Genomic DNA, 25,732 nt, shown 5'->3' with positions numbered 1-25,732 from the left:
GATAAGGAGGGACAAGGGAATGCGGGCAAAGACCAGACATTGCCCCTCGCACTTGACGGTATGTCTTATCGCGATAAGCCAAAAAGTTGTCGCAAAACTTGGGCGAAAACCCGAGTAGAGCCAAGTATCGCGGGGCAGAGTTGATGGGACAAAAGCCGATAGCGGATAGCGGGCAGAGTTTTGGAGGGGTAATAATTAAGTAACAGAACGGCCACGACAGCGGCGTGACCATTTCAAGGAACCAGGCATGGCTGGCTAGACTCGACGAGGGTGTGAGTCGCTGACCACTGCGAAATTCGTGTGGGAGCGCAGAGTGCCTGTTCGTAGTCAGGCAGAGGCTGATCAGAGTTCTGCGGTTGTTGTCGATATTTCTTGTTGTGCCAAGTTCGGCCCAGGATGGAATTAGATCTGGCATTTGCTTGATGGCGAATTGAGATCAGCCTAAAAAAATGCGACAAGTTTGCTTGCAGAACTTCCATTACCTTCGGACGATGACGCACGTGCGTGGACTAGGCCAAAATGAACCTGCCACCTTTTTTCAACCGAATGCTCAGGTACCTACGTTCCTTTTTTCTCGTCCATGGTACTCCGTACCTTAGGTAGGTTGGACACGGCCGACACGCTCGGCAGGACCCACAATGCAGGACCAGGGATTTTCCGCGACCTGAGTTCCATCATCGCCAATCTGGAACTTGATTGAGATTCTGCCACAGACACCGCCCAAACACCAACCCATCCTCAGCCATCTGGGCAGGTGAAATCTAACAACTACAGAAGCTCTTTGCTATCGACGGAAAATACTTAACTCTAGCATCAGTATATGTCGGCTACGATTATCCCCGCGAAAACCTGGCCACCGCTAGCAATGCGACCTGTTTAGTTGTCGTTCGCCCTTGACCCCATCTGTCACCAGAACGTCCGATTGAGCAAGCCAGTCTTTCACGCGACAGGCGCATCTCGCCGCGCTTCGCATCCATCATGGATTCCAGTGCGCCCAACGGAGGCTTGTCGCCTCGGGCTTTTGCGATGCAGCACCAGCGTCCTCGGGCCAGTTTCCAGGGATGTTCACGAATCTCCGACTACGAACTCCTCGGGAAGTTGGGTGAGGGTACTTTCGGGTTAGTCCTCTTCCAGACCTCACTTCTCTGGTCGTGTTACTGATGTGCTCCGCAGTGAAGTTCACCATGCGAGATCTCGCAAGACCAACGCTCATGTCGCCGTCAAAAAGATCATCATGCACCACGAAAAGGATGGCGTACGTGTGATCCCCGTTGCCAGATAGTCAACGCATCTACTTACCGATGTTCGACAGTTCCCCATCACGGCATTGCGAGAAATCAAACTTCTGAAACTGCTCTCTCACAAAAATGTCCTGCAGCTGGTGGACATGGCTGTGGAGCACCCTCAGAGAGCCAGTAAGTCGCTCATGCTCAACTACCCAATTCGCCAGCAGCAATTCCTGACCCGAATTGTGACAGGCGACAAGCGCAAGCGCCCAATTATGTACATGGCAACCCCGTACATGGATCACGATTTGTCGGGTCTTCTCGACAACCCTTCCGTTCATTTCACCGAACCGCAGATCAAATGTTACATGCTGCAGCTCCTCGAGGGATTGCGATATCTGCACGACCAACATATCCTACATCGAGACATGAAGGCTGCCAATCTTCTCATCAACAACAAAGGCATCCTCCAGATTGCCGATTTCGGTCTGGCAAGACACTACGAAGGGCCCACGCCCAAGCCTGGACATGGGGCAGGAGAGGGGAAAAGGGAATACACCGGCCTTGTCGTCACTCGGTGGTACAGACCCCCGGAATTGCTGCTTCACCTGAAAAGATACACAACCGCTATTGACGTTTGGGGTGTTGGGTAAGTGTCAGAATCGGCGCATCTTTGGCACCCGGCACTAATGATTTGTCAGCTGTGTCTTTGGCGAAATGCTTGTTGGAAAGCCGATTCTAGCTGGTGAGAGCGATACACACCAGCTCGACATAATTTGGGATCTGATGGGGTCGCCCACGCCGGAAAACATGCCCCTTTTCAACACTCTTCCTGGTGCTGAAGCAGTGACCCCACGCCCTCGGCCTGGTAGCATTACCAACAAGTTCAGAGAGTACGGAACCGGAGCAGTCTCTTTGCTTAAGGAGCTTCTCAGACTCGACTGGAAAAGTCGCATAAACGCCGCCGATGCGCTCAACCATCCATACTTCAAAATGGCTCCCATGCCAGCTGAACCTGGAGACCTACCCACCTTCGAGGACAGCCACGAACTAGACAGGCGAAAGTTCCACGATCGTCAGGCAAAACTCCCACCAGCGCCCAAGGGAGGCACGGTGGGCATGGGCCCCGAGGCGCACGGCGCGAATGCCGGTTTCAACAACACCGATGCTTACAGCAACCGCAATGGCGTAAACGGTCGGAATGCCAATGTACCCGGAGGTCACAGGAACGGCGGCGATGAACGCCGACCAGCTTGGCAGCGCGACAACAGAGGCTTACCTCCGCGACCGCCCCCACCCGAGTATGCTAACGGCGGCCCTATGCCACCCCGCGATGACTACCGGGACAGAGACAGAGATAGGAGGCCGAGAAGTCGAGGAGGAAGAGGTCCTGACGTAGACACGTATATCCCGAGCTACAGAGACGATGTTCCTCCACGACATAGAGACGACCGGCCTCCTCGCGACCGACGCCGCAATAGTAGAGATGAGCGATGGCACGAGCGAGACTGGGATCGCCGGACGCGCAGCCGTAGCCGCTCTCCCATGCGGGAACGGGAGGCGTACCGCAGATGAGATTGCGGCCTGTACAAAAGACAGTATAATATCGAATGGCAGGACAGCTCGGCGAAGCACTGGGACAGGCGTTTGGGGGTGGGAGCATAATACCAAGCAAGGCTGGTATACAATTGATTCCCCGGTAATGAATGCTTCCCTTCCCAACAGTAGTGGTTTATATGAAGAAAGGCCGAATTACAAAGTCAAATCTCTGAATCATCGTCGTCCTCCTCATGAATCGTTTGCGACCAAAGCCCGGGAGTTCGCCTCCGTCTCTTTGGGGGCGGCTTGTTCAGCAACTGCCAATCAGTCTCGTAGGATGATGAGTCTTCTGTTTTACCAGTCCCGGGCCGCTCTGACAATGGTGTTCCCGGCATTGGTGTTGTTGAGAAAGAACTAGACCTCTCATCATGCATGCCGAGGACAGATGTGATGATGCCGGATGTGCAAGCCATAGTCAGGCCAGCCAAGATGCCGATGCACGCACCGCAGGCCAACTAAGGGAAAGGTTAATATATCAGCAGTCTAATATTTGGGTAGGTAAGGCAGAGATCTCACAAAGGTATAAAGGGGCTGTGTTATGCAAGTTAGCGATGCCGTCAACCACATGCGTTTCAAGGGAGGATGGAGGAGGGTCTGCTTACCTGGAGACTAGCTATGAAGTCGATGACAGATTGGCACCATCCCAATACAAATGTTGCCATGAGTAATAGGGGCGATAGTAGTATGAGGATCACGTTGATGAAGAACGCCACAGGCTTCCAAACTATTCTTGCAGGCCATGTCGCGATAGTAAACACGCCAGAGGCGTATGACAGCAGTGCCATGATGTGAGGTGTGAAGAGAAGGCCTCGTGATTGTGGTACTTCGATTGACGTAGCGTTACAGGGGTAGCTCAGTGTAAGTTATACTTGAAGAGAAGAGTATCACTTTTTGATCTCCCGGCATGGCAATTTGGTAAGATCACGATGGCCTGTGAGGTTGTTGAAAGAGTGGAGGTAAGAGTTGACTGAGGAGAGATGAAGCTTAAAATCGAAGGGCGGTGGGTTCGTGACACGGGTGTTTACTCCGCGATGTGAGGCCGGTCACATTCCAGCCAGCCTTTTCGTTCAGAAATTCGGGGGTTGATGTTGATGTGCCACGGTGCGTGGGCCAGTTGTGAGAACGGCAGAGAGTTGTGTTGGTAAGGTACCTGCAACAAAAGTTGAGTGAAGCTCCAGCCCGAATTTGGAAGGAAGCACCGGCTCCTTTAGGTCAGCATTGGCGAGCAGGCAAGGAAAGATAGTCGGACGGCCGCTTTCAGAGGTACGGAGCTTGGATTCATCAGGCCGAGGGGAGGAGGATGCAATTTAAGCCTGCGCGCACTGACCAGCGGGAGGTGCCGACGAGGCACACGCCATCCTTATCATTCCCATTTTGTGATGATTTGGCTCATGATTTCTGAGAAGTACGGAAAGACTGACTTTACAATGAAGGGCCAAATAAAAGACGGACAATAGAATGCCACTACACGCTAGAGGTCATTTGACAGGTAAGCCGAAATCCAGCTACTGTAGAGATGACGGTAAGGCCGGCCGGTAGGGTGACAGGTCAGGTCAGCCTGCGAGTTGTACTTCGTACAGTGATGGGCTAAGCGGAGGCCCGCCGATACTTGGTTCCCCATGGTCCGCAATATGGGATATGGAGTACCAATCATGTAGAGCTTATCTGGCTTCGACTAGATTGGAACCCCCCAAATCCAAGTGGGAACGCACCACCACCACCACCCCTCCACACTCTCTCAACTTCGCCTGGCATTGAACTACCTAACCCAACCTCTCATCCAATCTTCGAAGCAGCGAACCTGCCGTGTTCATTCTGCACATCCTCGCCCCATCACCAGCGAATCTCCGCTTCATTCTTTTTCTTGCACAGCTCAACAACCCCCGACCCCCGCCGTCGTCGCCATCGACCCGCCTTGACTCAATCTTTCGAGAATGCGATAATTAAGTCGCAACCCCGCGTCTTTGCTACATAGGTATCGTCGTGCAATCCACGCCTTACCTAACCTGGATCGCACAAACTCCAGTCGCAGCAGCTACGGATACCTTGGCCCGACGTGGAAACATTGGGTCCCGACGACCCCCCGATTGTGACTGCCCGCCGTATCGCTGCATTGCGCTCTTCTGGGCAGCGCTGCCCTCGCGCTTTCCACTGCATCGCTGCCGTAACCCATCCCGCAACCCGCATCGCCTGCCGTGTGTCCGCCCGACCTCGCCGCTTACCCTGAAAAAAAGAGATCCAGGACTTACCTTAGGTTGGTCTGGCCAGGCTCCAGGACTGCGGACTGCGGACTGCCTGCCCACCTAACCCCCAGGACGCAGCGAGACCACGCTGTCGTGTCCCACCATACCTACCCTACGGGCGGATCTGAAAGAAGAAACGACACAAAATGGGAAACAACCCCTCGTCCTCGTCCAAGCCGGCCACGCCTGTCTCATCACAGGACTCTCCCAAGCACCACCACCACAAGAGAGAGTCCAAACACATCATCCCGCCCCGGTCTGCCGAGCGAGTTGCTGCCCCGCCTGAACCTTCCCTTACCCAGGCTCAAGGTTCCACGGCCACAAAGGGTCCCAGGCCTCTCCAAGCCATCCCGATTTCCAACTTCACCACCGGCTCTCCCTCATCAAACTCGAGTAACTCCGCCCCGCCGCCGAAGCCCCCAGAATCGAAGAACGTCGTCCGCGATGCGCCTAGCAAGCCCGTAGACGTCCCAGCTGCTGCCGCCGCGACAGAATCCTCCTCCCTCAGATCGCATTATTCTGCCCACATGGTTGAACCACCGCTGGTTGGGAACAGCAGCGTCAACGACATGTCTTACTTGACACGTCCTCCGCGTATGCCACTTCCCATCGAAGAGGAGATTCACACTCCGGGCTCGCCCATCATCGCCCCGACCGACGCCAACGACGCTAGCGTGGCCGAAGTGGAAACCCTCGAGGATGGCATGACTAGGAAGTCCTCGGCCTTGAGCACAAATACAGTCGAAGAGGAAGATGGCGAAGAGTTGATTGTCGATAAGACGCGGCCAACGGTTCCCACTCGCCTCGAATGGCGCAAGGGAGGAGGCAAGGTCTACGTCACAGGAACCATCTTCCAATGGAACCGCAAACATAGATTACATCCTGTGTAAGTCTCAATCTTGTGCGTGTGTGGGCTTGAGTCTCGGCTGTCGGCGTTACACCTGTGACTCTCCAGTGGTCTAAGATGCTAGCAGCCCCTTGGCTGCCTTATTTACATCAAGCCCTACGTGCCATATCACAAGCCGATGCTCCCATGAACACTGAGCTGACAATGCGTGTTCAATAGCGATGGCCAGCCTGGCGTGTTTGCAGCCACGATTCACATTCTTCCGGGAACACACCATGTTAGGTTCTTGGTGGACGGAATCATGCAGACTTCACCCGACCTGCCAACAACCGTGGATTTTGGAAACAACCTGGTCAACTTCATCGAAGTGAGCGCAGATGACATCCCGGCAACAGCACCCGTTGAGCCTGGAAAGGACGGTGTGGCTACAGCAGCTACCATTGACAAGGGCGGCCCGAAGACCTCGGCATCGCAAACTGATGAGCAGCCCAAGGCGCCCAGGGGCAAAGAAGTGCCCTCGCCCAGTCAATACTTCCACCAGATCCCCAAGTACTTGGTAGATTTCGACCAGCCCGAAGACTCGCCAGCTTACCAGTATGCGGTTACAGCTATTGAAAAGTTGCCGACACCTCCGAGCTTGCCAGGGTTCTTGGGTAAGCCCATCTTGAACGCCGCAGTTCTTATGAAGGACGACAACAGTGTGCTCAACATGCCCAACCATACTGTTCTCAACCATCTTGCTACCAGCAGTATTAAGAACAACATTCTGGCTGTGTCTGCAACCACGCGTTACAAGAACAAGGTTTGTCATCTGCTACGGCACTCCACTTGGCCCGCGACTAACAAGTCGAATAGTATGTTACGACGATCATATACAAGCCCACCACAACAGACGAGTGATTGGAGGCTTGGGGATCATACCGAGGAAACTGAGCATGGAGTAGCGTACCTGCGCTAAGTGGATAATCGTCACGGAGCTTAGAGTGATTGCCTTGTGAAAAGAGGCAAAAGAAGTGAACAAAAGAAATGAATAACAGCCAGCTTGTGCCGCATTGGCCAACGGCATTAGTCTCTCCATTTGACGAATACCTCGTCTGTCCTAAATCTTTGTGTGCATGAACTGTCCTCGAGGGACGTCCTGAAGCCGGTCTCGTAGGCCAATAGGCCAGCATGAGCAATCATAATGCCGTTGTCGATGCAGAAGCGCTCGTCCGTCGCATAGACACTGCCGCCTCTCTCCGCAGCCATCCCACCCATCATCTCTTGTAGCCTCTCATTGCAGCCGACACCTCCTACAATCAATACCTGATTGCTGCCAACGTGTGCCATGGCCCGCTCCGTGATCTCGACCAACATGGCAAACACTGTCTCCTGCAGCGAAAAGCACAAATCAGCCGGTGTGAACGTCTCCTCCCCCTTGGCCTGCGCCGCCTTCATCTGGCCTGCGAGAATATCCGCATAGGCGAGGATGCCCGAGAAGGAGCAATCCATGCCCTTGACGGCGTACGGCAGCTCCAGTAACCGCGTCCCCTTCTTGGCCAGCTGCTCGATATTGTATCCCGGCGCCGGGTCGTTGCTGATCTCGAGTGTGCGCGCAAAGCGATCGAGGCAGTTGCCGACGGCGATGTCGAGCGTCTCGCCAAAGATGCGGTACCGCTGCTCGGCGTAGGCGATAACCTGGCTGTTGCCGCCGCTGACGTACAGCACGACGGGGTTCTGCGCGCCGGTGATGGTGCGACCCATCTCGATGTGGCCGACGCAGTGGTTGACGCCGACGAGGGGCTTGTCCCACAGCAGGGCCAAGGTGCGGGCGGCGACGGCGACGCTGGTTAAAGGCGCGCCCATGCCGGGGCCCTTTGTGAAGCAGACGCAGTCTACGTCGGCGACGGCGACGCCGGCCTCGCGGAGGGCGCGACGGGCGATCTGGACGAAGAAGGAGCGGTGGTGCTTGGCCGTGTCTTTGGGGAGGAAGCCGGTGCCGGGCGGGGAGACGAAGGTGTGGCGGATGTTGGAGAGGATGGTGGACTCTGTGCCGTTGTGGAGCATCACGCCGATGCCGAGCTTGTTGGCGGAGCCTTCGCAGCCGAGGGCGATGAGGCCGCGCTTCTTGGTCATGTTTGCTGTCGTGAGCTTGGAGGGGGATTCTGCTGTCATGGCTGCGGGTGGTGGTGGTTGCTGTTGCTGTTGTTGTTGGTAGTGGTGTTGAGGTGTTGGTGGGGTATCGATGTCGAGGTTTAGATCGCGGGGCCTCTTTGGTGGACGGGTTGTGGTGTCGCTCATGGGGCTGGACTTTGCCAGATTCGACCGTTGATTTCACCCTCCTCACCACGAATTAGTTAGTTTTTGAAAAATACCAGAAGATGATTTCGGTTTCACAAGTCCGAATCTATTCTCTTATTACGCCACAAGTATGGAAAATTCCTATAAGCAAAAGAAGCATGGCCACTGTCAGCTGTCTGTCGCAAAGAAGAGAAAAAAAGTCAGCCATGGGCCAATGGAAAAATAGAAGTTGACGTAGGAGGGGTAATCCCGTTGGTGGGATGTCCATGTCGGTTTTCCAACGACAGAACTGTGGATGGGTAATTATGGGGCCCGGATTTTGGTCCCCTGCCCACGGGCCCAAGAGCAGAAGCAGAAGCGCGGCTGCGTAGCATACCTACTGCGTAAGGTAGAGCTGTCACAACGGTTCTTAACACACAACGCCGTACTGCACCGGACCCTTTTTCTGCCTTTTGCGCAAATGTCCACAGGTGAGCCGCCCTCCCCCCCCCGCTACCTTTAGCCTACCAGCCTTCCTGCCTAGGTGTAACCTCCCGGCAAACGCCGCCCGCCTCACCTCAACCCCAAGACATCTGCTCGGTCTCCTTCCTTTCTTCCTCAGTCTCTGTGTCCTTTTCCCCTAAGAGATTGAACCTCACTGACGAAATACGCGATACCTCTATTCTGTAGCCCATGATCTAGGCATACTCAGAGCCAGTATTTTCCCATTGCCCCTGTTGGCGCACCGTTTTTATCGCTCACAAACCCCGGTCAAAGGTACCTTTCTGAGGCTTTCAAAATGCACACACATTTATCCCCACACCCACCACCGTGCAAGCCTCGACAAGAAAGTGGACTCCCCCTTCCCATTCTCACTACACAATTCTTTCTCTTCTTTTGCTCCAGGATATTTCTCTCTCGCCCCTCTTTCTGCGGCCGGTTGCTACAGGTATACTCACTTTTTTTTTTCTCCCTCATTCCTCCTCTCCTGTCCTTTGCATTTCTCTTCTAAGCCCTCTTCATGGTTCCCCCATTCTTCCTGTCCTGTCTCGTGATCGGCCGAGGGATCTGCGGGCACATATCAGCCGAATCGGGGTGACGGGGGAGAGAGACAGCCTCTCCAACAAGACAAAGGTCGACCTGCTGACCTCCTCCACGACTACCTACCTCACCCACAACACCACCGTCTTTTCTCCTTGAACAAGCTGTGAGGGCTGTTGCAGGTTTGTTCTCGCCTCTTTGAACAATAACACAGAAGCTGTTCAAATTCAACAACCTGCTAACCCGTGGTTTTTGTCAGCCAGATACCACCACCCAGGCATAATGCCGCGCCTGACCACCCGCTTGTCGCAAGCTCTCTCCGAGTCACCTTACAAACCACCACTACCTACCTCCTCCTTCCCCCTCCCGACACACCACGACACACCACGAGCTGAGGCACACGAGAGTTCGTGAAGCTACCGGTCCTCTATTTTACCACTGCCCGCTACCACAGAGCAAGGCAATGCGCATCGAGTCGCCGAGCAGAGTCAGACGCTGCCAGCCGCCGGAAGCCGACCTCCGTCGTCATCTCCGCCAAGATCCGGCCGACCGCACCCATGGCCAACGAGAACAATTCCCTCCGCTTGCACAGGAAGAGCAACAGGCGATCGAGTCACCGATAGAGGGGGGCTTTGAAATACATTATTCATCTTTCTTTATTGTCTTTGGGGAATCATCTAACCCCGGCCGAGGGCCTTCGTCTTGGTAGACCACGACTACCGGTCTCCAACTCCTCTTCTTTTACATTCATTTACTTTACATGAGACCCATCTCAACCCAAAACGCCACGCCTAACCGACCGCCCTGCCTGCCCGCCTGCCAGCCACCAGGCCCTTTGTACAAAACCGGAAGACAACCAAAACACCAATGGGGGTATACAACACACGTCATCCGAGGATGAGGAGTAGAGATCGCGCCTTGAAGGCCAGACCATCTCTCATGAGGGGGTAGCAGCAGGTTGAGCTGGCGGAGAAGCCTGAGGCGGCTGCCGCGGTTGCTGCGGCGTTGCTTGCGGCTGTGGTTGACCCTGCTGCTGCGGCGTCGGAGGCTGCGGCAGTGCAGGTCTGCCAGCCGCTGCTGCTACTTGCGGAGTTGCTTGGCCGTTGGCCATGCCCTCATGCGGAAGTTGCCGGCGCTGGTACACATACTGCGACAAGGGAATCGTCGCGCGGAACTTCAAGGCTCGCGTGTCATATGGGTCCACCTCGTAAACCTGCGGTTCGTCCTCGTCGTCTTGGTCATACTTCCACCGATCAGTATACTCTTCACCTTCCACCCTCGGCGGTGTAGTCATTCCACTCATTCCCCGGCGGTCGATCCATAGCCGACCCAAACGGCCAATGCGTCGGCGGAAGGCTGCTTGGCTGCTGGAAGGCTTCTCTTTGCCGCCGCCGGCTGTGAACTGGAAGACCGACATGTCGCTTCTATCAGGTACAGGTTCGGGTTCTTCATCAACGTCCATGGCATCTGACTCGGAAGATGTGGATGCGGGAGGCGTCATCAGATACTGAGTCTTGGCAGGACGGAAGCTGGCCTCCATGCGTTGTTCCTTGACCGGGGACAGGGGGTCTCGCGTGAGGTCCACATGGTTCTGGTTCCACTTTCGGTGGTTGTGGACCTTGCTTTCAACATCTGCGCGCAACTCATTCTCCTTTTCAGCGAGCTTATCTGCCAGCTGCAACAAGTCTGCCTCCATGGATCGACCATCCGGCCGCACGGCAATGCGAAGGTGGTTGCCGGGTGGCTTCTGGAGAGCAGGCGCCTCCACGGGCTTCTTCTTGGGAGGCTGTGCCCGGTCAGCACACGTCTCTGGACTGCCGGACGATGGTGTTTGACATACCTTGTGGTTGATGAGGTCGTCGTCCTCGGTTTTGATGCCGAGCTTGACCTTCATCTCCTTGAGTTTGGCTCTCTGCTCGAATATGGCCCGATCAAAGGTAAGTAGTTCACGTTTGAGCATCTCGCGCTCATAAGACTGGATGATGAGCTGCCGACCATCTTCAAGTTCTCTGCGAAGTCGCTTGAGTTTCTCGGCGCTCTGAACGTCTCGTTGCCGTGTCTTTCGCGTTTGTCTGGCCTCACGGCGTCGGAAACACACATATGGGTCGGCCTCGTCACTTTCCTGATGTGTCTCGAACTTGACGCTTGGGTGAATAGGTTTGTTGCCGAGCGTCTGCCGGCGCGTCTTCCAGTGCTCGTAGACGTACTTGGAGTGCGCCATGAGCTTGTTGCCACCGAGCGAGGTAAGAGAGGGCACCATCAGATCATAGCCGACCACTGTGTTGTCTATGGAAGCGAATGGAGTCTGTTCAGAAGCTGTGTCTTCGAACACTTCCATAATGCGCTCAAAGTCATCTTCTGACAGTTGAGAGGCGACTGTCTTCTTGGTGGCATTGTACTGCTTCAAGTACTCATCATCCTCAGTTGTCATGTCATACGAAACGCCAATGCATTCTTCGACAGTCTGCGAGAAGCGAATGAAAGAGGTAGGTTGCTGAAAGTTACTGGGGTAGAGTTGATCATAGTTGATCTGACTCTCCTGAGGAGGCGGGACAGGAATTTCTTGGTCATTGCTGGTGCCTGCCTCTTTAAGAATTGACTGGAGATGGTATTCCTATTGATTTGCGGTCAGTATGTGGCTGTTGTTGCTCTGGCGAGCTATAAGTGAGAAGTGGATAAGCCGGGGGTGCCAAGGCATATCACATGGTGGGTCACGTGATATCTGGCTGCGATATGGGCAAAGATGTGACTCACAGTTTCTTCGGCGGCTTCGACACCGGTCGCGATTTGAGTCTCGGTAGTCAAAGATTCGTACTCAGCAGCATCGATATCGGTCTCTCTGAGCACAGGAAGAAGCGTCTTGACGCTCAACTTCTTGACTCTAACTTTCCTGGTTGACATGGTGGCGGGTGGGGGTCGAAGGCCGAAAGCCAGCGGAAAATCCGCGAAAAAAGTCGATCAAGTCATACAAGGGGTCATGCGACGTTGATTTTTGAAGTTTTGACGGATAAAAATCGTGGTTGTTGGCTTAGGATTGATGGTCGATCTGTTGCTGGCTATGAGGCGACGTTGATTTGGCGTTTGGCGTGAAGAAGAATTTTCCTGTTGCGCTTCTACGCAGTAAGGTAGGACCTTTCGGGTTGGATTTGGGCGTTCAAGGTACCGTGCAATAGTAGACGTGCTGTAGAGGTACTTCAGGACGCTCGGGCCAAAAGAGATGGATCGGAGTTGGAAAGCAAAGACTGGCCGACACGTCCCATGAAAGCGACTGGCACCTGCCCAAGGGACGCCTGGGAAAAGGGGAAGCTGCTAGTCACGTGCCATCCCCAATCTGTCAACATCAGAAAGCCGCAAGAGCGATGCTAGGTAGGTACCAGGCGTCTAAGTGACAAAAGGTAGTCCTGTCTCTTGTTCCTCACCACCAAAGTCCGGTGTTTGAACCGATATAATATGCATTGAATCTCGACTCATTCATTTCGTTCCATCCTCCCGAAACTCAAATGTGGTGGTAATACATCTGACACTTCGCAAGCCCGTTCAGGTCGTACGTCAGACAATGAGATCTAGAGCTGGCCCGTGCGTAAGCACTCTGCGGTGGGCTCCGGTACAGCTGCCCGAATCCAATCCGGCGCCTGGTCGCCGCCTGGCCGCCGCCTGACTTTACTTCGACTACCTGCCGCACTGCACCTAGGCCTTGTTCCTGTCAACCTCCCTATTCAAGGCGAACCCCACGGCGAACTAGCGAAGTCGAGCTTGACACAAGCCCACCCAACTGCGACGACCCTGGAATATTTCCTGCCAACTACACCGTGCACCCATACAGCTTTTAGTCGAGTCCGATATCGAGTTTCTCCATCATGGGCAACACTACCAGTACGGTGTTGGACAACATCGTCCAGGGGTCCAACTGTGAGCCCCTCCCCCGCAGTCGACTCCTTTGTCGCACAGACTTCGCTGTGCTGGAGCTGACCGGTATGCAGTCGACAGAGAAGAAGTTGACCGCCTGAGGAAACGTTTCATGAAGCTGGATAAGGTATGTATCCCCTTTGGCCTACTCATCTTCTTTTCCATTGCGCTCAACGGCGATCCGTTTGCCACTAGAAGACAACCTTGCTAAACCTTCTTTCGTGCAGGACAATTCCGGCACAATCGAGCGCGATGAGTTCCTCAGCCTGCCCCAGATTTCCTCCAACCCGCTAGCCACGAGGTAGCCAAAATCCTTCCGATGCAATATGCTGCGAATCACGTTACTAAAGCGATCTTACACAGAATGATTGCGATCTTTGACGAGGATGGTGGCGGTGACGTTGACTTTCAGGAATTCGTATCAGGCCTCAGCGCCTTTTCCAGCAAGGGCAACAAGGAGCAAAAGCTGCGCTTCGCCTTCAAAGTGTACGATATCGATCGCGACGGGTACATTAGCAATGGCGAGCTCTTCATTGTGCTCAAGATGATGGTTGGAAGCAACCTTAAGGACCAGCAGCTGCAGCAGATCGTCGATAAGACCATCATGGAGGCCGACTTGGATAAGGATGGCAAGATCAGCTTTGAGGAGTTCACCAAGATGGTGGAGAACACGGACGTCAGCATGAGCATGACTTTGGGTGAGCATTCTATCCCATTTGCGTGCCTTGCTGGCTTCAACTCGTCACGGCCGAAGAAGAAGCTAACATCTGTTTCTAGACACGTTTTAGAGCTGAACACGGCGGCGGGCGAGCACATCAGGATCATGAGACATGAATTGCAACAATCATTATTCGAGGTAGAGATAAATTATCCCCCGGAGCGACATCTCGGTCGTCAAATGTGCCTGGATTACAATATCCGGGTCTAAAACAGCGTTTCTTTGTCTGTTGCGTCCAACTATGCTAGTCTATCGAAACGTGATGACAGCCAGTGGGTCGTTATGTTTCGATGACACTTGTGAACAGACACAACGGCCTGAGTTGTGGCCGAAAACGATAATGTGCATGCATTTATGGAGCTTTCAAGTGAACCAGGCGGTTGTGATCGTATCGCAGTTAGCTAGGTGGCTCGAAACACTACTGCTACTAATGCGGCAACATACTCGGTGCTAGGATTTCTATCCCTCGAACCGTATATTCGTGGCACGTTTCTTAAACCTCTCACTTGTTTTGCGAATAACTAAACTGCGATAAGTTCGAGGCTATCATGACTAGATTCCTTCTTTCAGTTGGTACTTTGGTTGGAGCCAACTGGGTTGTTTTCGTACTCCAAAGCTAGCCGCAGGTAGGACTGACGGAAAGTTGAGAGAACCATTAGACGTAGTCCCCCACTATTGGACCACTGGGACTGCTTGTAGATTAGCCTCAGAGCATGAGATTATGTCTCACGTTCCTCCCTATCCGTGAGGTTTTATCAGAGACGCTTAGATTGTTAGACATGATGAGCAACTGTTTCCCGAGCCTAGATACAGGGTGAACCTAAGGAGACATACGTTACCAGTATACACTAATGGCATTCACGTAAAGAGACAATTGCAATGAATGACTACATACAAGCCCCTTTGATCAACTAGAAACAAATGATACAACATACTGTTCCCCATGGTCGCTACACCAGCCACCATTCTACGTGATATTCGAGATATGTCCCTTAGCCTCATTTCCTGTCCGGAGTAAATACAATTTTGGTATTGGTTACAGCCTGGAGCAGTGTGTCCTGGATCTATGAATCATGGCCAGAAGTTCAATATTGATCCGAAGTCGCGATGCCCAAGGTAAAACGGAGCGTGAGTGATGATTAGCCAAGTACTTCAGTGAGATGATTCAAACTCGTGGATACTAGCCCTTGTCATCGTGGTCTCAAATCGAAACGTGCTATTGAAAGACTGTGACTTCAAAATAGCTCATACGGCGATCGAGATTTCGGTGGAATAGGCCCACTAGATTCGCGACACTACATACAAGCCAGAGAGGAATATATGATGCGCATCGAACTGTAGCAGGTACCCGACAGGAAAACCGACCATGTCAAGAACGATCATGTCGACACTCAAGATCAGAAATTGACAGTGATCTCCTTCCTCTCCATGATGGATTAGGTGATGAGTATGTGGTATCGGGTTGGCCAGGAGATTTCCACGTACACCCTCGGTCGTCGAATTCAAGAAAAAGGCGGAAATCTTATTCTTCGTGCATACGAAAGATAAGAGGCAGCAGCAATTAATCGCCACGAACCTGGATTGTACCCTAGGCATTGTACGTGATTATCACACCAGCTCGGATCATGCTCATCAGACATGTAAGTGTCCCCAAAGCTTGACTACTTGCATTCTCGAGGACTGCCACATCGAAATAATGATGACGACAACCCACATGAATGGCGCAATGGAGCGTTGCTGGGGGATGAATGGATGGATAGGAAGGAGCGCCTGATAGTCCATCACTGCCACCTGAAGATGCACTTTCCTTCTATCGATAACTTTTCTAGCTCCTTCCTACAGGCTCAATATATCAACAGGCCTCCGTATCTCTTTGGGTTTGCACTTCTCTAACCGTTCCATTGACAGCCCAAGTCTTCTTCATGCTTTACCTCAAATCATCACCTGTCATTCCAATGCTATCAGCTCTCGATAGCTTGTGGCAGACGGCCCAAGTATCCGAGAAGCCCGCCATGCTCTAGCGTTCATGCTCATTGTCGGAATACCTACATGCTGATGTTATTCTCGGAAAATTGGACAGTGCAATTGGTCCAGATACTGGACTTTCCTCTGATGTGCCCGGCTTTCAACATCACATCCATTCGCATTTCACTGCAAGGACGTCGTCTGCCTACGGCCATCCGTCGACAGATAGCACCCCAGGCCGATCGCCAATGCCAATCGCAATTGAGTCGCCTACTACGAAATCTGATAGATAGGACGAAAGCAAAGTATCACAGGTATCTCACTCGATCGGAAGTAGACAGCTAAATGTCGATATCACAAGGATGACATCGCCTTCAGTGAGGCTTATGTCGGACATTCCAGGTCTCTACCTCTATCTAAGCAGACGGTCAAGCGGTTCGACGAAAGAAACCTTCCATAAACTTGTTGAATTACACCCATATCAGACCAGTCGCAACACATTGCTCAAGACGGAAAAAAGCTTGATACAACTGGACGTAGCCGAAATAGAGTTTACCGAGGGAACGGTTAGCGGTAGCATCCGATCGGAAGGGCGTATGAAAGTGAGCCAAAGCCATGTACAGGCTTGCTGAGAGTCGACATGGTGTCACTAAGTTCTACGTAGTTATCGTTGAACTCCCCCATATCGTCCCATTTCTTCTGGGCTAAACCATGGGCAGCTGCTCTTACATCGTGTACGACCTATTCCCCATACGATATCTGGTGCAGCTGCTCTACGCCCATCTCTACGCCCATGGAAAGGCACGCTACATGCAGCCAGAAAGGCAGGGCTTCGAGACAGACCTCTCTGATGAGTCCAGAATGGCGCTCTCTAAGCTTACTAGACAAGCCCGCCGAAGACACGGATGTTGTGTGCTAGAAAGGGACGAGCTTTCAAGTGAGGCCGGACGGGATGGACCCGCCAAACCGGGGCCCTTGCCGGCTTTGCCGGGTCAGTAATCGCTCCAGTGGGTACACGGAGATGCGTGGTAGCCAAATGAAATAATGCCGGATCTTTGAACGAGTGGCCGGAGCATGTATAGGTACAACAGGCAAAGCTCCACCGTGTTGATTGTCTACATGGATGATCAGATCATGTCTGTCCACTACCAGGGATCTCTTTTCCTTGTCTCAAGCAAGTCCAGCCCATCCTGTTGTGGAGCTACAGGGCGTCCGGGAAAGTGACAGGTCAGATTCCCAAATCAATTCAGCGAAAAGATATGCAAGTCTCAACCCTGCCCCCAGGCATTCCAGCCATGGCACCGGAAATTTAGGGCAGAAAAGGGGAGGGTCAGAAGTCGAGTGAGGGTATGCTTGCTAACAATCGATGCTGCTCTAGACTCGTCTAGGTCAAGCAATATGGCAATGTAGCGCTTTGCACCTTTACTCCCGAGCCGGCGCCTATTCTATCATGCTCGAGCGGTCAGACACAGGGTGTACCCGAGATCTGCGTCTCTTCCCGCTACTTGGATCCCGCCCGCCATCTAGAGTGCTGGGCTCGAGGGGCGAGACGCCTACTGTGACCAAGTAGGGATGGGCTTGCTCGCGCGCCCAAGGCTCAGAGCCAAAATAGACGCTCCATATACTATGCCTGGTTCCAGACGAAGGCGTTCGCTGATAACACACTATCACCGAATCACTTTCTATATACGGTCCAAACGAAGTGCTGTTCCTTATCGACACCCAGCAGAAGCAAAGTATTCGCTTTACACTGGGCTCCGGTTGCCATATTCCATGGTAGATAGATAGCCTTGCTCCAGCACAAGAACAAGGATAGGAACTCAGCCGTGTTTCAATCTCTCTACACCCTTGCCGGCAACACAAATACATACCACCACTGCTCACTGTGCCGCGATCTCCAACTTGGTGCCCCGCCCCTCGGAGATCAGAGACAGCGCCATACCAACTCCCTGTCCCACTCCGCCTCGAAGCAAGCCTTGTCTAGCTGCAATCTCATTGCTTGTTCCAGTCTGGTCGTTCCGTGCCTTGGAACAACACTAGCTAAGGGCTGAAATATTGCTAAGCTTACAGCTATAGCTATGTTCAGGTGTCTTCTTATGCTCATGCCTCAATATGTCACTACAAATAAGTCAGTATGTGCGACCAATAAGCAACAGCGCTAATGCGCACTAACACGGAAGGTCCCAAGCAGCCGGACCCCATGATCCCTTACTCTTCAGAGACATCAAATAAGACGGAACCAAAACCTCGTCTCTAAGCAGTCGACCAGCCTCATGCAAGGTCCTGGTCACTTGTCATACCGCGGTACTATCCTACTCATATCTGACCTATCCATTGCTGGGATTCATACATTTCTGGCTTCTAAGGTTGGTCCTACCAGACTGAAAATTGATTACCTTGCTTTTCCAGCATGCATTACTATAACTTCGTGTTACAGATTTTTGGCGACCAGGACTGGCGGGGATCGCGGGGCAATCCGGTCTGTGGGACGACGTGCAAAAGTCCATTGAATTCGCAAGCCTCGATCCGTTTGTCACTCTGTTGCGAGCTGGAGGGGCTTGATCCCATCTCGCAGCTGCGAGCAAGTGTGAGCAGGCGGGAAGTGGGAGGCCACACTTTCAGCCAGCAACCTGCATTAGCTTTGTCGAGTTGCAAACGCCCATGCCGCCCATAGTCTCACATCGCGTATGTAGGGAACGGCTGAGCTGACATGAGAAAGAAAAAAGTTGCGATGCCCTGCAGAAAAGCTGTCCTGCAGATGTCGCTTCCCGCGCCCATCCGCAGGCCACAAACGGAATCCCGGGAACATGCGGCTGACTTACTGGCCCACCGATTTTGACGAAGGTTCTTGTCTGACAATGTCATATGAACAAGCCCGAGCGTGGCAACCTAATAACGACAAGCCACAGGCCCCGGATGCCGCTGTCTCCCTCATAATCACTGTCAGGTCGAGATTGCTGCCTGACCGTAGGGCACCGCAGACAGGCCTCCGAAGGCTGGCCAGAGAGAGGAGCCGACAGATTTCCGTGTAAAGCTAAGATCGGCCTACCTTTCCAGGGTCCAACAAAGCTTCCCAAGTTGCGGAGGAGAGTCACGTCTGGTCTTTGGGCTGATAGGCCCGACCAGAGGTTCGATGCGGTCTGGACTTTGCAGTAGACTGCTCTCCATCTTGCGTCACTAGCCTCCTTCTCCAAGGCGGGAGATCGGCGCAGATTAACACGGTCGTCATTTTCAAGCCGACCAGTCAATCTTGTTGGTAAGGCGCATACACCGCCTATCACAGCCAGCCCTAGAGAGGCCGATTGGGCAGGAATCACTTCTGCGATCAGGTGCCACCCTTCCCCCTCTCTCCTACGTCTCCCTTGCCTTCATCCCCTCCCCCCCCCCTCTCCGACGTCTGCCCCGGACTGCCTTCCTCCAATCCATTTGCCCGGGCCTCCGAGCCCGCATTTCTCGCGTGGCGGCGGCGGTGGGTCAGGTTGACCGCCGCCCACCCCTCTCTCCCAAAACTGCGTTATGGTGTGTGCCCGCCATTTGATCACCCGCATGAGGCTTACAAGGCCATGTTCAAGGGACCTTGCCCGCATATTGCCCATTATTGTTCTTATCAAATAAGCGTAGGGCAGAAAGATCGACGGTGAGGCGCCGGCCGAGGCTAGCGCTTTTTCCAACAACCACACTTTGTTCGACGTCCAACAGTCATCAAACGCCGAGCTGGCCGGCAATCCTACCAAAGCAAACAACCATGGAAAAGAAGACGGCTGAATTAGCTGAGCAGAAAGCTGGGTTACATTTTCTTCGCTAGTCGCTCTTTTTTTCTTTCTTTCTTTAATTTCTCTGCATATCTCACACCCCCCGGGCGTATCTTGCATACTTGCACGGCATTCTGAACCGGCATCTGGTGGCTTCGCGGCTGCCTTGCTCTGCATTGCGCATCATTGTCTATGCATCATCCGTCTCTCTTTTGATCGATGGTAACAAGGTACAGACAGGTACGTGCGTACATACATACAGCTGCCGAAGTTACTTCGGGCAGAAGAATAACCAAAAAAAAACCCTAAAAAACCAAAAAAACAAAATGACAAATAGGGAGAAAAGAAGAACCCGAAGAAACGAATAGAAGAAACAAGAACAAGAAAACAAGAGATGAACCCCACCACCCAATTTTTTCTTGCGCAACGACGCAAAGCTCGTGAGAGCATCCAGGCCTGATCTACTACAATACCATAGGTATACATGATTTCTACGACAGGGAAAACAAGAGAGACATACACACGTACATACGTACAACACCAACCCCCCACCCCCGCCCCCATCCTACACACACACACACACACACACACACACACACACACACACACACACACACACAAACTCTCTCTCACGCAACTCGGTGGCCTTTCCCCTTTTTTTTTTCCCGAAGTCTTTTTCCGTTTTTGTTTCTCATCCCTTCGTTTGCGAGTATCCGGCCTCACTTCTTGAGCGTTATCTGGTGGGCCATCTGCGCCGCGCATTTCATCGTTCGTCGTTCCTCCCGAGTTGCTTTCCTGGTACGCCCATCTATGACCGTCCTTCCGTGAGATTTCCCATTCCGCTTAGGTTTTTTTCTTTACACCACGCACACCCCCTTACCGCTTATACACAGACACACACCACCCACCCCCTTGGCTTAGGAAAAAAAAAGAAGCCCAAAATCCGCCACCCACATCTCTCTCCCCGTCTTTAGATTTCTCTGTCGTCTTAGCTGACTGTGCCACCGTTCCCCCGTCTGCGATTTGACCTAGGCAGGTTCAGCCTAGCCGAAGCTTGGCCTACAAGCACATGGACATGGGCATCGGCAGGAGAGCGGAGATATCCTGCAAAGAAAAATGAGAAAAGAAAGAATCAAGAGATGTGTTAAGAAAAAAGAGGAAAAGAAGAAGAAGAAGAAGAAAAAATAGAGAAGAAAACCACAAATGGTTAGCCCATTGAGGATGCTGACATAGATACCTGATGCCTGCCCAACCACCTGTTGGAATGCGTGAGAAGGATGATGAGAGCAGTTATCCTCCCTGAAGAACTCCAAAATCCGCGTAACATCGTGTTGGGTCTCCGTCTCTCGTAACAAGACGTGTCCAACTGCCGAGAATGTACATTGAGGGGGAAGAAAAGAGAATAAAATGAGGCCGCCCACAAAAGCCGACCGCCCAGGCGCCACCATGAATACGTTTACGGGCATCTAGACATTGCCCTGAGATGTACGTTTCTTGGGATTTGATCTCAGGGCGAAGCAGCCGACTAAACCCCAAGTCTTCCTTTTATCTGCTTCCTTGATGAGAGCCGGACCCCGTTTGAGCTCCGCCGCCGCCGTTGCCGCTCGATTCTTCATTTGCCTCGTACTGGTCGAGGCAAGCTTCGATGACTAGGAACGGCATTGTCAGCATGGATGCCTTCCCTCACACGACGTACAAAGTTGGGATCGTCCGGGGGCTTACTCTCTATGATCTGCTGCTCCCATACTCCGTATTGGTAGTCGACCAGACCATGGCGCTCAATGCCGTCGCAAAGCCGGACGAGCTCTTTGCCCATTTTTTCAAGGCCTTCCTTGGGGACCAAGGTCTGCGATCGCTGCAGCTGTCTGCCCGGCTCCATCAAATCCTTCTGCATCTGGAATAGTGAGAGCCACGCGTGATTGAAGTCGTTCCATAGTTTGATTCGGTCTCCATGCAAATTTTGGTCGTCCAGGTTGAGGCCTGTGAATTGTCATTGCATTAGTAAATCTGAACCAGAAGAACCCGAAACTCCAATCCAGAGCTTGGCGCGAGTAACAGAGTAGAGGGGGGGGGGGATCCAACATACCCAGATCGACGACCTGCGTCAGGAGCCAGTTTGACACATCCAGAAGTGACTGGCTGGCGCTTTCGAGCACACCATTGCGGACATTTTGGAAGACACCCCGCAGCGCAGACTGGTATTCCATCCATTTTTCTTCCAGGCCGCCTGTGGCAGAATAGTCCTGCTCTTCCATTGACACGTCGGCACTCGAAGTCTGCTGTGGCATCGCGCCGACGTTAGGGATGTTTGCCTGGTAGTTGGCCATCTGTGGCTGTTGATATGCCGTCGCCGTGGCGCTCGCCGGTTGCGCATGGGGAAGGTTGGAGGTTCCTGTGCTACTACTCGGGTCATTGGAGAAGTACGACGTCGACACGTCTGTCGGCAAGATCGGAGCAGCTGCAGGCTGCCGTTGAAATTGCGCCTGGTTATCGTAGACGGAGCCCGTCGCACCAGTCAGGTTGTCGTATCCCATCGTCATGGCCGCGTTGTATCCACCGAAATTCTGCGCCGGACGGCCGTCCTGGCTATATCCTGAGGGGTAATGCATAGTGTTCGCCGCCATGGGCGCGTTGAAAGAGCCTGCTACCGGCTCTTGGTAATTGTAGGTGCTGTAGCTACCCGTGCTTCCCATGCCTCGCGCCTGCGAGGGCGAAGTGTTTAGTGGCGCTGGCCTGTTGTATCGCTCGGTCGAACCTGTAGCCATGTTGCGGCGCTGCTGCAAAGGGTCTTGTTGCTGTTGTTGTTGCTGTTGTACGTTATATCTTGGGTTGGAGGTGGGATGCATGGGCGCTTCATTCTGCCTCCGACGGCGATTGGGATCATCCATCCCACGAGGGGTTTGGTCGCCGGTCGGCTCCGAGGGCAAGCCTACCGTATGCGCCGGCGGCAACGGAGCTGGCGATGTATACAGTAAGGCCAGTTTGGGCCGTCGGACCGGTCACAAGACCGTCCAATTGTCGTGTTGGGGTCCGTTAAACGCTACTGCGTTCCTCTCCCTCTTGCCTTGTCTTCCTCCGGGACTAGCGTGTCCAAGATAGCCAGGCGGTGGCGTGTAACGAAATTTCTTTGCTGATGACAGCGGACGACGTGGGGAGCTATTTTGTCCAGGTGTATATGGCTCCGCGAAGCAAGATGAGTTGTCGACGTGTCGCGCAAAGTGAAAATAGACAGAGGTCTGGACTCGACCAGGCGGTACTGGCGGATGGTAACGTCGCGAGCCTTAATAATGGCGAGGCAAGGTCGGTGCCGATGGATTCCAAGATGTCAAAAGAGACAAAGGTAAGGAAGCGTTGACTTGGACCTGGGGGTCGGAGAGCCTGATGTGTGATGCCGATGTAGGGTCTGTCTGATGTCGAGCCGGGCAAAGGGCAGCACGGGATGGGCTGGCAGGTTCCTCGGGCGGCGGGTAATAGAAGTGGCTTTTATGAATTGAATTGGGAGGGAAGATGGCGGATAGAGTAAAGGATGGGGAGAACAAGGAAGTTAACTGTTCAGACTTGCTTGTCGCGACCAGCTCGGCGAAGCTAGCGCCGGTCCTCTTCATGCCCTGACGCCTGAAGGTTCGGGAAGACTAGACGAAGACTGGCGACGAGTCGTTGGTGTCTTGTGAGTCGTCAGAGAAGTTTAGATTTTGGTAAACAAAAAGCCAGCGAATGGGGTGGATATCGCGCTGAGTTGTCAAACTGGTGTCAGGTTTGATACCAGGAAGATCCTGGATGGAGCATGCACCACGATGTCCAACATTACAAGCCGGTCCCTGCGCGATCTGCTTGGGCAATGAAGCCGCACCAGGGTCTCAGCGACCACCGTGTCGCCTTGACGCAAGATGCGATTCGTCAGAGCAAGAGCAAGCGTCGGGCGGACCGATCTGGTCTTGAGGTGAGGTTGGTGACCCGAGGCTTGGGCCTTGAGCCTTGAGAGAGGCTGTGCGGCCGTGTGCTGGGTAGAGGGATATGGGGCTTGTGGTGAGGCTCGTGATGTGGATGGACCAAGACCGAGGACCACTTTTACTGCTCGTAGTTTAGTGCTGCGAGGCTAGACGCGAGTCTATGTAGCCTTGGAGAGGGGAAGGGGGTTCTGCTTTTGCCTGACAGGGAAGAACTGGGTAAGCTTGTGACGATGTGAGAGATGTTATGGGGCGGGTTCGGGGTGTTGGTGTGGAGGAAGACGTGAACGGTAGTCTCGGGGTTGGTCTTATAACATGGGAGGGATGCAGATATGGGTCGATGCCGGCAGGATCAGAATTAAAGGAAGGGTGTAAGTAGGGAGTGAGGGGAGAAAAAAAAGTAATAAGAGGGCAGATGAAAAAAAAGCAATGATAATCCAAAGAGACCTGGACTAAAATGGGGGTAACTAGGTAGGTGGGTGTGAGTGAGTGAGTGACATTGATACATGGGAAGAAGTGTGTGTGTGTGTGAGTGAGAGTGAGGCCCGGGAACTTAAGGTGAGGCGGGAAGACAAGCAGCTGCTGCCAGAGTGAAAAAGAAGAAGAGACAAGCAAGCACTTGCCTTCCAATCCAAAGGGGAACAGACCAATGATGGAAGCTAGGTAGACCAAGCCCAAGGAAGTCTGTGCCGGGAGGAGGGGACGGATGGGACTAAAAAAGAAGACCCGAAGCCAGTGGCAGAGACAATGGCGAGCGAGAGGAGCCCAGGAAGTACCACTACCGGTCGGTTGATTGTAGTGTAATGCAGAGCAAAAGAGTAATGAACCCGGCAGACAGCGCCGTGGTCGAGGAAGTATCCGTTCCGTGGAGTAAGGTAGGGCAGATTCAATCCAAGTGCGGCTAGATGGCCCCAAAGAGAAACAAGCTGGACCTCGTACCGCGCCAGGAAGACCCAGATGTAATCTAAAAGTGGTTTTACCTCAAAAAAAAAAAAAAAGGTGAAGAGGTCGAACTGGCTCAATGCCTGCTGACAAGTTCGTCTTCTCCAAAAGGATTGCCCTGGTCCAAATGCGCGTGGCAGCCCAGCAAGAGAACTGCGGGCAAAAGAGTAAAAGTGCGGCACCAGCAGAGCAAAGTAGCGGCCGTAGCGGAACGAAGCTGCGAGATGGAGCTTTGAATCTTTAATAAGGTATGGATATAGTTGTCGAACGACGTCGAGAACCTCGAGCTGGATCTGGAGTTGGGGAGATGAAGTTGGAGCTGACACCCGGCCGAACGAGGCACCTTATGCAGCGATCTGCAAGGCAATGTCGAAAGATGGGGGTTCCCTGGTTGGCAACCGGCTGTCTGGTAAAGAAGGCGTAGTGGACAAAAATGGACGAGATGCAGGCGATAGATGATTGATGGGTGTGGACATTGACGTGGGTGCGAGAGACTGAGTGTGAGTGGGCGATCGAGTGTCTCTCTTGCAATGGAGGGTGGGCTTGTGCTTGTGTTGGCGCCGACGATGGGTAGAGGCAGGATAGGCGGATGGCAAGGGGGTGTGAGATACGAAGACTTGGGAGAGGTAGTTGTATCTGATGTATCTTTCCTTCCGATTGTTGCTGAGTTGAAGAGCAAGAGAAAGAGAGCAAACGGCTTGAGAGGCAGGCAAGTAAGACTTGAACTGGCCGGGTAAGTCTGGACAGGTGACCGCTGCAGTGCGTGCTGTAACACTTTACGACTACCCCGAGTAAGAATGACGAGACGAGGTGTTTGGAGAGAAGTAGATGAAGAGAGAGAGAAGAGCGAAGGTGGGTGCGCGTATGTGTGTGTGTGTGTGTGTGTAAGAGAAAGACAGAAGAGTCAAAGGTGGTAAGAGTAAAGAGGCTTATGCAGCAGAGCTAAAGCCAACTGGCTCACACCCCATAACCGGGGCTAGTTTGCGAGCACAGAGTCAGGTCTTGTCAGGTGCCTTGCGCTGGGTTCGTCTGCAGGACTCTAGAATGTAAAGCCGCAGAGAGCTTTGGATTTTGCTACGGTAATCGCTGGTGCGTTATTGTTCGTGAGAGTTGGGCGGTCTGATCTGGTAGTACGGATGACCTCAGGATAAGTAAAGCTCGACGGGGCACGGTGTGAATGAGTAGAGATAGGCGATAGACAGTTGTCGATGGAAATATCGATACAATGAAAAACGCGGCAAACGGGCGGCTCTCTTTTTTCTTCCACACTTCCTCAGTATCTGAGAG

At 53.1% G+C, this 25,732-nt stretch overlaps 13 protein-coding genes across 13 annotated transcripts; 6 read left to right on the top strand and 7 right to left on the bottom strand.

Moving 5' to 3' along the window:
- Positions 1–978: 978 nt before the first annotated feature.
- CPAR01_08728 (uncharacterized protein) lies at positions 979–2,801 on the top strand (the record flags this gene model as incomplete). The annotated part of the gene is made up of 4 exons (XM_060492995.1): positions 979–1,118; positions 1,174–1,255; positions 1,313–1,875; positions 1,928–2,801. The coding sequence occupies 4 exons, from the start codon at positions 979–981 to the stop codon at positions 2,799–2,801; spliced, it is 1,659 nt and encodes a 552-aa protein (XP_060349365.1).
- A 185-nt stretch (positions 2,802–2,986) lies between these two features.
- On the bottom strand, positions 2,987–3,610 carry CPAR01_08727 (uncharacterized protein; the record flags this gene model as incomplete). The annotated part of the gene is made up of 3 exons (XM_060492994.1): positions 2,987–3,280; positions 3,342–3,356; positions 3,428–3,610. 3 exons carry the CDS (start codon positions 3,608–3,610, stop codon positions 2,987–2,989), a joined length of 492 nt encoding a protein of 163 aa, XP_060349364.1.
- Positions 3,611–4,826: 1,216 nt separating this feature from the next.
- Positions 4,827–4,982, bottom strand: CPAR01_08726 (uncharacterized protein; the record flags this gene model as incomplete). Its single annotated transcript, XM_060492993.1, has 1 exon — positions 4,827–4,982. The coding sequence occupies one exon, from the start codon at positions 4,980–4,982 to the stop codon at positions 4,827–4,829; it is 156 nt and encodes a 51-aa protein (XP_060349363.1).
- A 232-nt stretch (positions 4,983–5,214) lies between these two features.
- On the top strand, positions 5,215–6,815 carry CPAR01_08725 (5'-AMP-activated protein kinase; the record flags this gene model as incomplete). The annotated part of the gene is made up of 3 exons (XM_060492992.1): positions 5,215–5,954; positions 6,135–6,717; positions 6,771–6,815. 3 exons carry the CDS (start codon positions 5,215–5,217, stop codon positions 6,813–6,815), a joined length of 1,368 nt encoding a protein of 455 aa, XP_060349362.1.
- Positions 6,816–6,980: 165 nt separating this feature from the next.
- Positions 6,981–8,195, bottom strand: CPAR01_08724 (glycoprotease; the record flags this gene model as incomplete). The annotated part of the gene is made up of 1 exon (XM_060492991.1): positions 6,981–8,195. The coding sequence occupies one exon, from the start codon at positions 8,193–8,195 to the stop codon at positions 6,981–6,983; it is 1,215 nt and encodes a 404-aa protein (XP_060349361.1).
- Positions 8,196–10,152: 1,957 nt separating this feature from the next.
- CPAR01_08723 (uncharacterized protein) lies at positions 10,153–12,116 on the bottom strand (the record flags this gene model as incomplete). The annotated part of the gene is made up of 3 exons (XM_060492990.1): positions 10,153–11,001; positions 11,056–11,829; positions 11,970–12,116. 3 exons carry the CDS (start codon positions 12,114–12,116, stop codon positions 10,153–10,155), a joined length of 1,770 nt encoding a protein of 589 aa, XP_060349360.1.
- Positions 12,117–13,072: 956 nt separating this feature from the next.
- CPAR01_08722 (calcineurin subunit B) lies at positions 13,073–13,909 on the top strand (the record flags this gene model as incomplete). The annotated part of the gene is made up of 5 exons (XM_060492989.1): positions 13,073–13,124; positions 13,196–13,248; positions 13,349–13,422; positions 13,485–13,819; positions 13,899–13,909. The coding sequence occupies 5 exons, from the start codon at positions 13,073–13,075 to the stop codon at positions 13,907–13,909; spliced, it is 525 nt and encodes a 174-aa protein (XP_060349359.1).
- Positions 13,910–15,464: 1,555 nt separating this feature from the next.
- Positions 15,465–16,149, top strand: CPAR01_08721 (uncharacterized protein; the record flags this gene model as incomplete). Its single annotated transcript, XM_060492988.1, has 2 exons — positions 15,465–15,479; positions 15,748–16,149. The coding sequence occupies 2 exons, from the start codon at positions 15,465–15,467 to the stop codon at positions 16,147–16,149; spliced, it is 417 nt and encodes a 138-aa protein (XP_060349358.1).
- A 3,590-nt stretch (positions 16,150–19,739) lies between these two features.
- Positions 19,740–20,318, bottom strand: CPAR01_08720 (uncharacterized protein; the record flags this gene model as incomplete). Its single annotated transcript, XM_060492987.1, has 2 exons — positions 19,740–20,141; positions 20,190–20,318. The coding sequence occupies 2 exons, from the start codon at positions 20,316–20,318 to the stop codon at positions 19,740–19,742; spliced, it is 531 nt and encodes a 176-aa protein (XP_060349357.1).
- Positions 20,319–20,599: 281 nt separating this feature from the next.
- CPAR01_08719 (uncharacterized protein) lies at positions 20,600–21,022 on the bottom strand (the record flags this gene model as incomplete). The annotated part of the gene is made up of 1 exon (XM_060492986.1): positions 20,600–21,022. The coding sequence occupies one exon, from the start codon at positions 21,020–21,022 to the stop codon at positions 20,600–20,602; it is 423 nt and encodes a 140-aa protein (XP_060349356.1).
- Positions 21,023–21,101: 79 nt separating this feature from the next.
- CPAR01_08718 (uncharacterized protein) lies at positions 21,102–22,402 on the bottom strand (the record flags this gene model as incomplete). Its single annotated transcript, XM_060492985.1, has 3 exons — positions 21,102–21,205; positions 21,279–21,536; positions 21,643–22,402. The coding sequence occupies 3 exons, from the start codon at positions 22,400–22,402 to the stop codon at positions 21,102–21,104; spliced, it is 1,122 nt and encodes a 373-aa protein (XP_060349355.1).
- Positions 22,403–22,878: 476 nt separating this feature from the next.
- On the top strand, positions 22,879–23,227 carry CPAR01_08717 (uncharacterized protein; the record flags this gene model as incomplete). Its single annotated transcript, XM_060492984.1, has 3 exons — positions 22,879–22,896; positions 22,957–23,075; positions 23,113–23,227. 3 exons carry the CDS (start codon positions 22,879–22,881, stop codon positions 23,225–23,227), a joined length of 252 nt encoding a protein of 83 aa, XP_060349354.1.
- A 1,468-nt stretch (positions 23,228–24,695) lies between these two features.
- CPAR01_08716 (uncharacterized protein) lies at positions 24,696–24,869 on the top strand (the record flags this gene model as incomplete). Its single annotated transcript, XM_060492983.1, has 1 exon — positions 24,696–24,869. One exon carries the CDS (start codon positions 24,696–24,698, stop codon positions 24,867–24,869), a length of 174 nt encoding a protein of 57 aa, XP_060349353.1.
- Positions 24,870–25,732: the final 863 nt, after the last annotated feature.

Source organism: Colletotrichum paranaense (assembly GCF_030867605.1).
Source record: "Colletotrichum paranaense strain IMI 384185 chromosome Unknown Scaffold_6.1, whole genome shotgun sequence".
In the NCBI taxonomy this organism is placed as follows: domain Eukaryota; kingdom Fungi; phylum Ascomycota; class Sordariomycetes; order Glomerellales; family Glomerellaceae; genus Colletotrichum; species Colletotrichum paranaense.
Note: the sequence above shows the minus strand (reverse complement) of the source record. Positions and strands in the feature narration are given on the sequence as shown.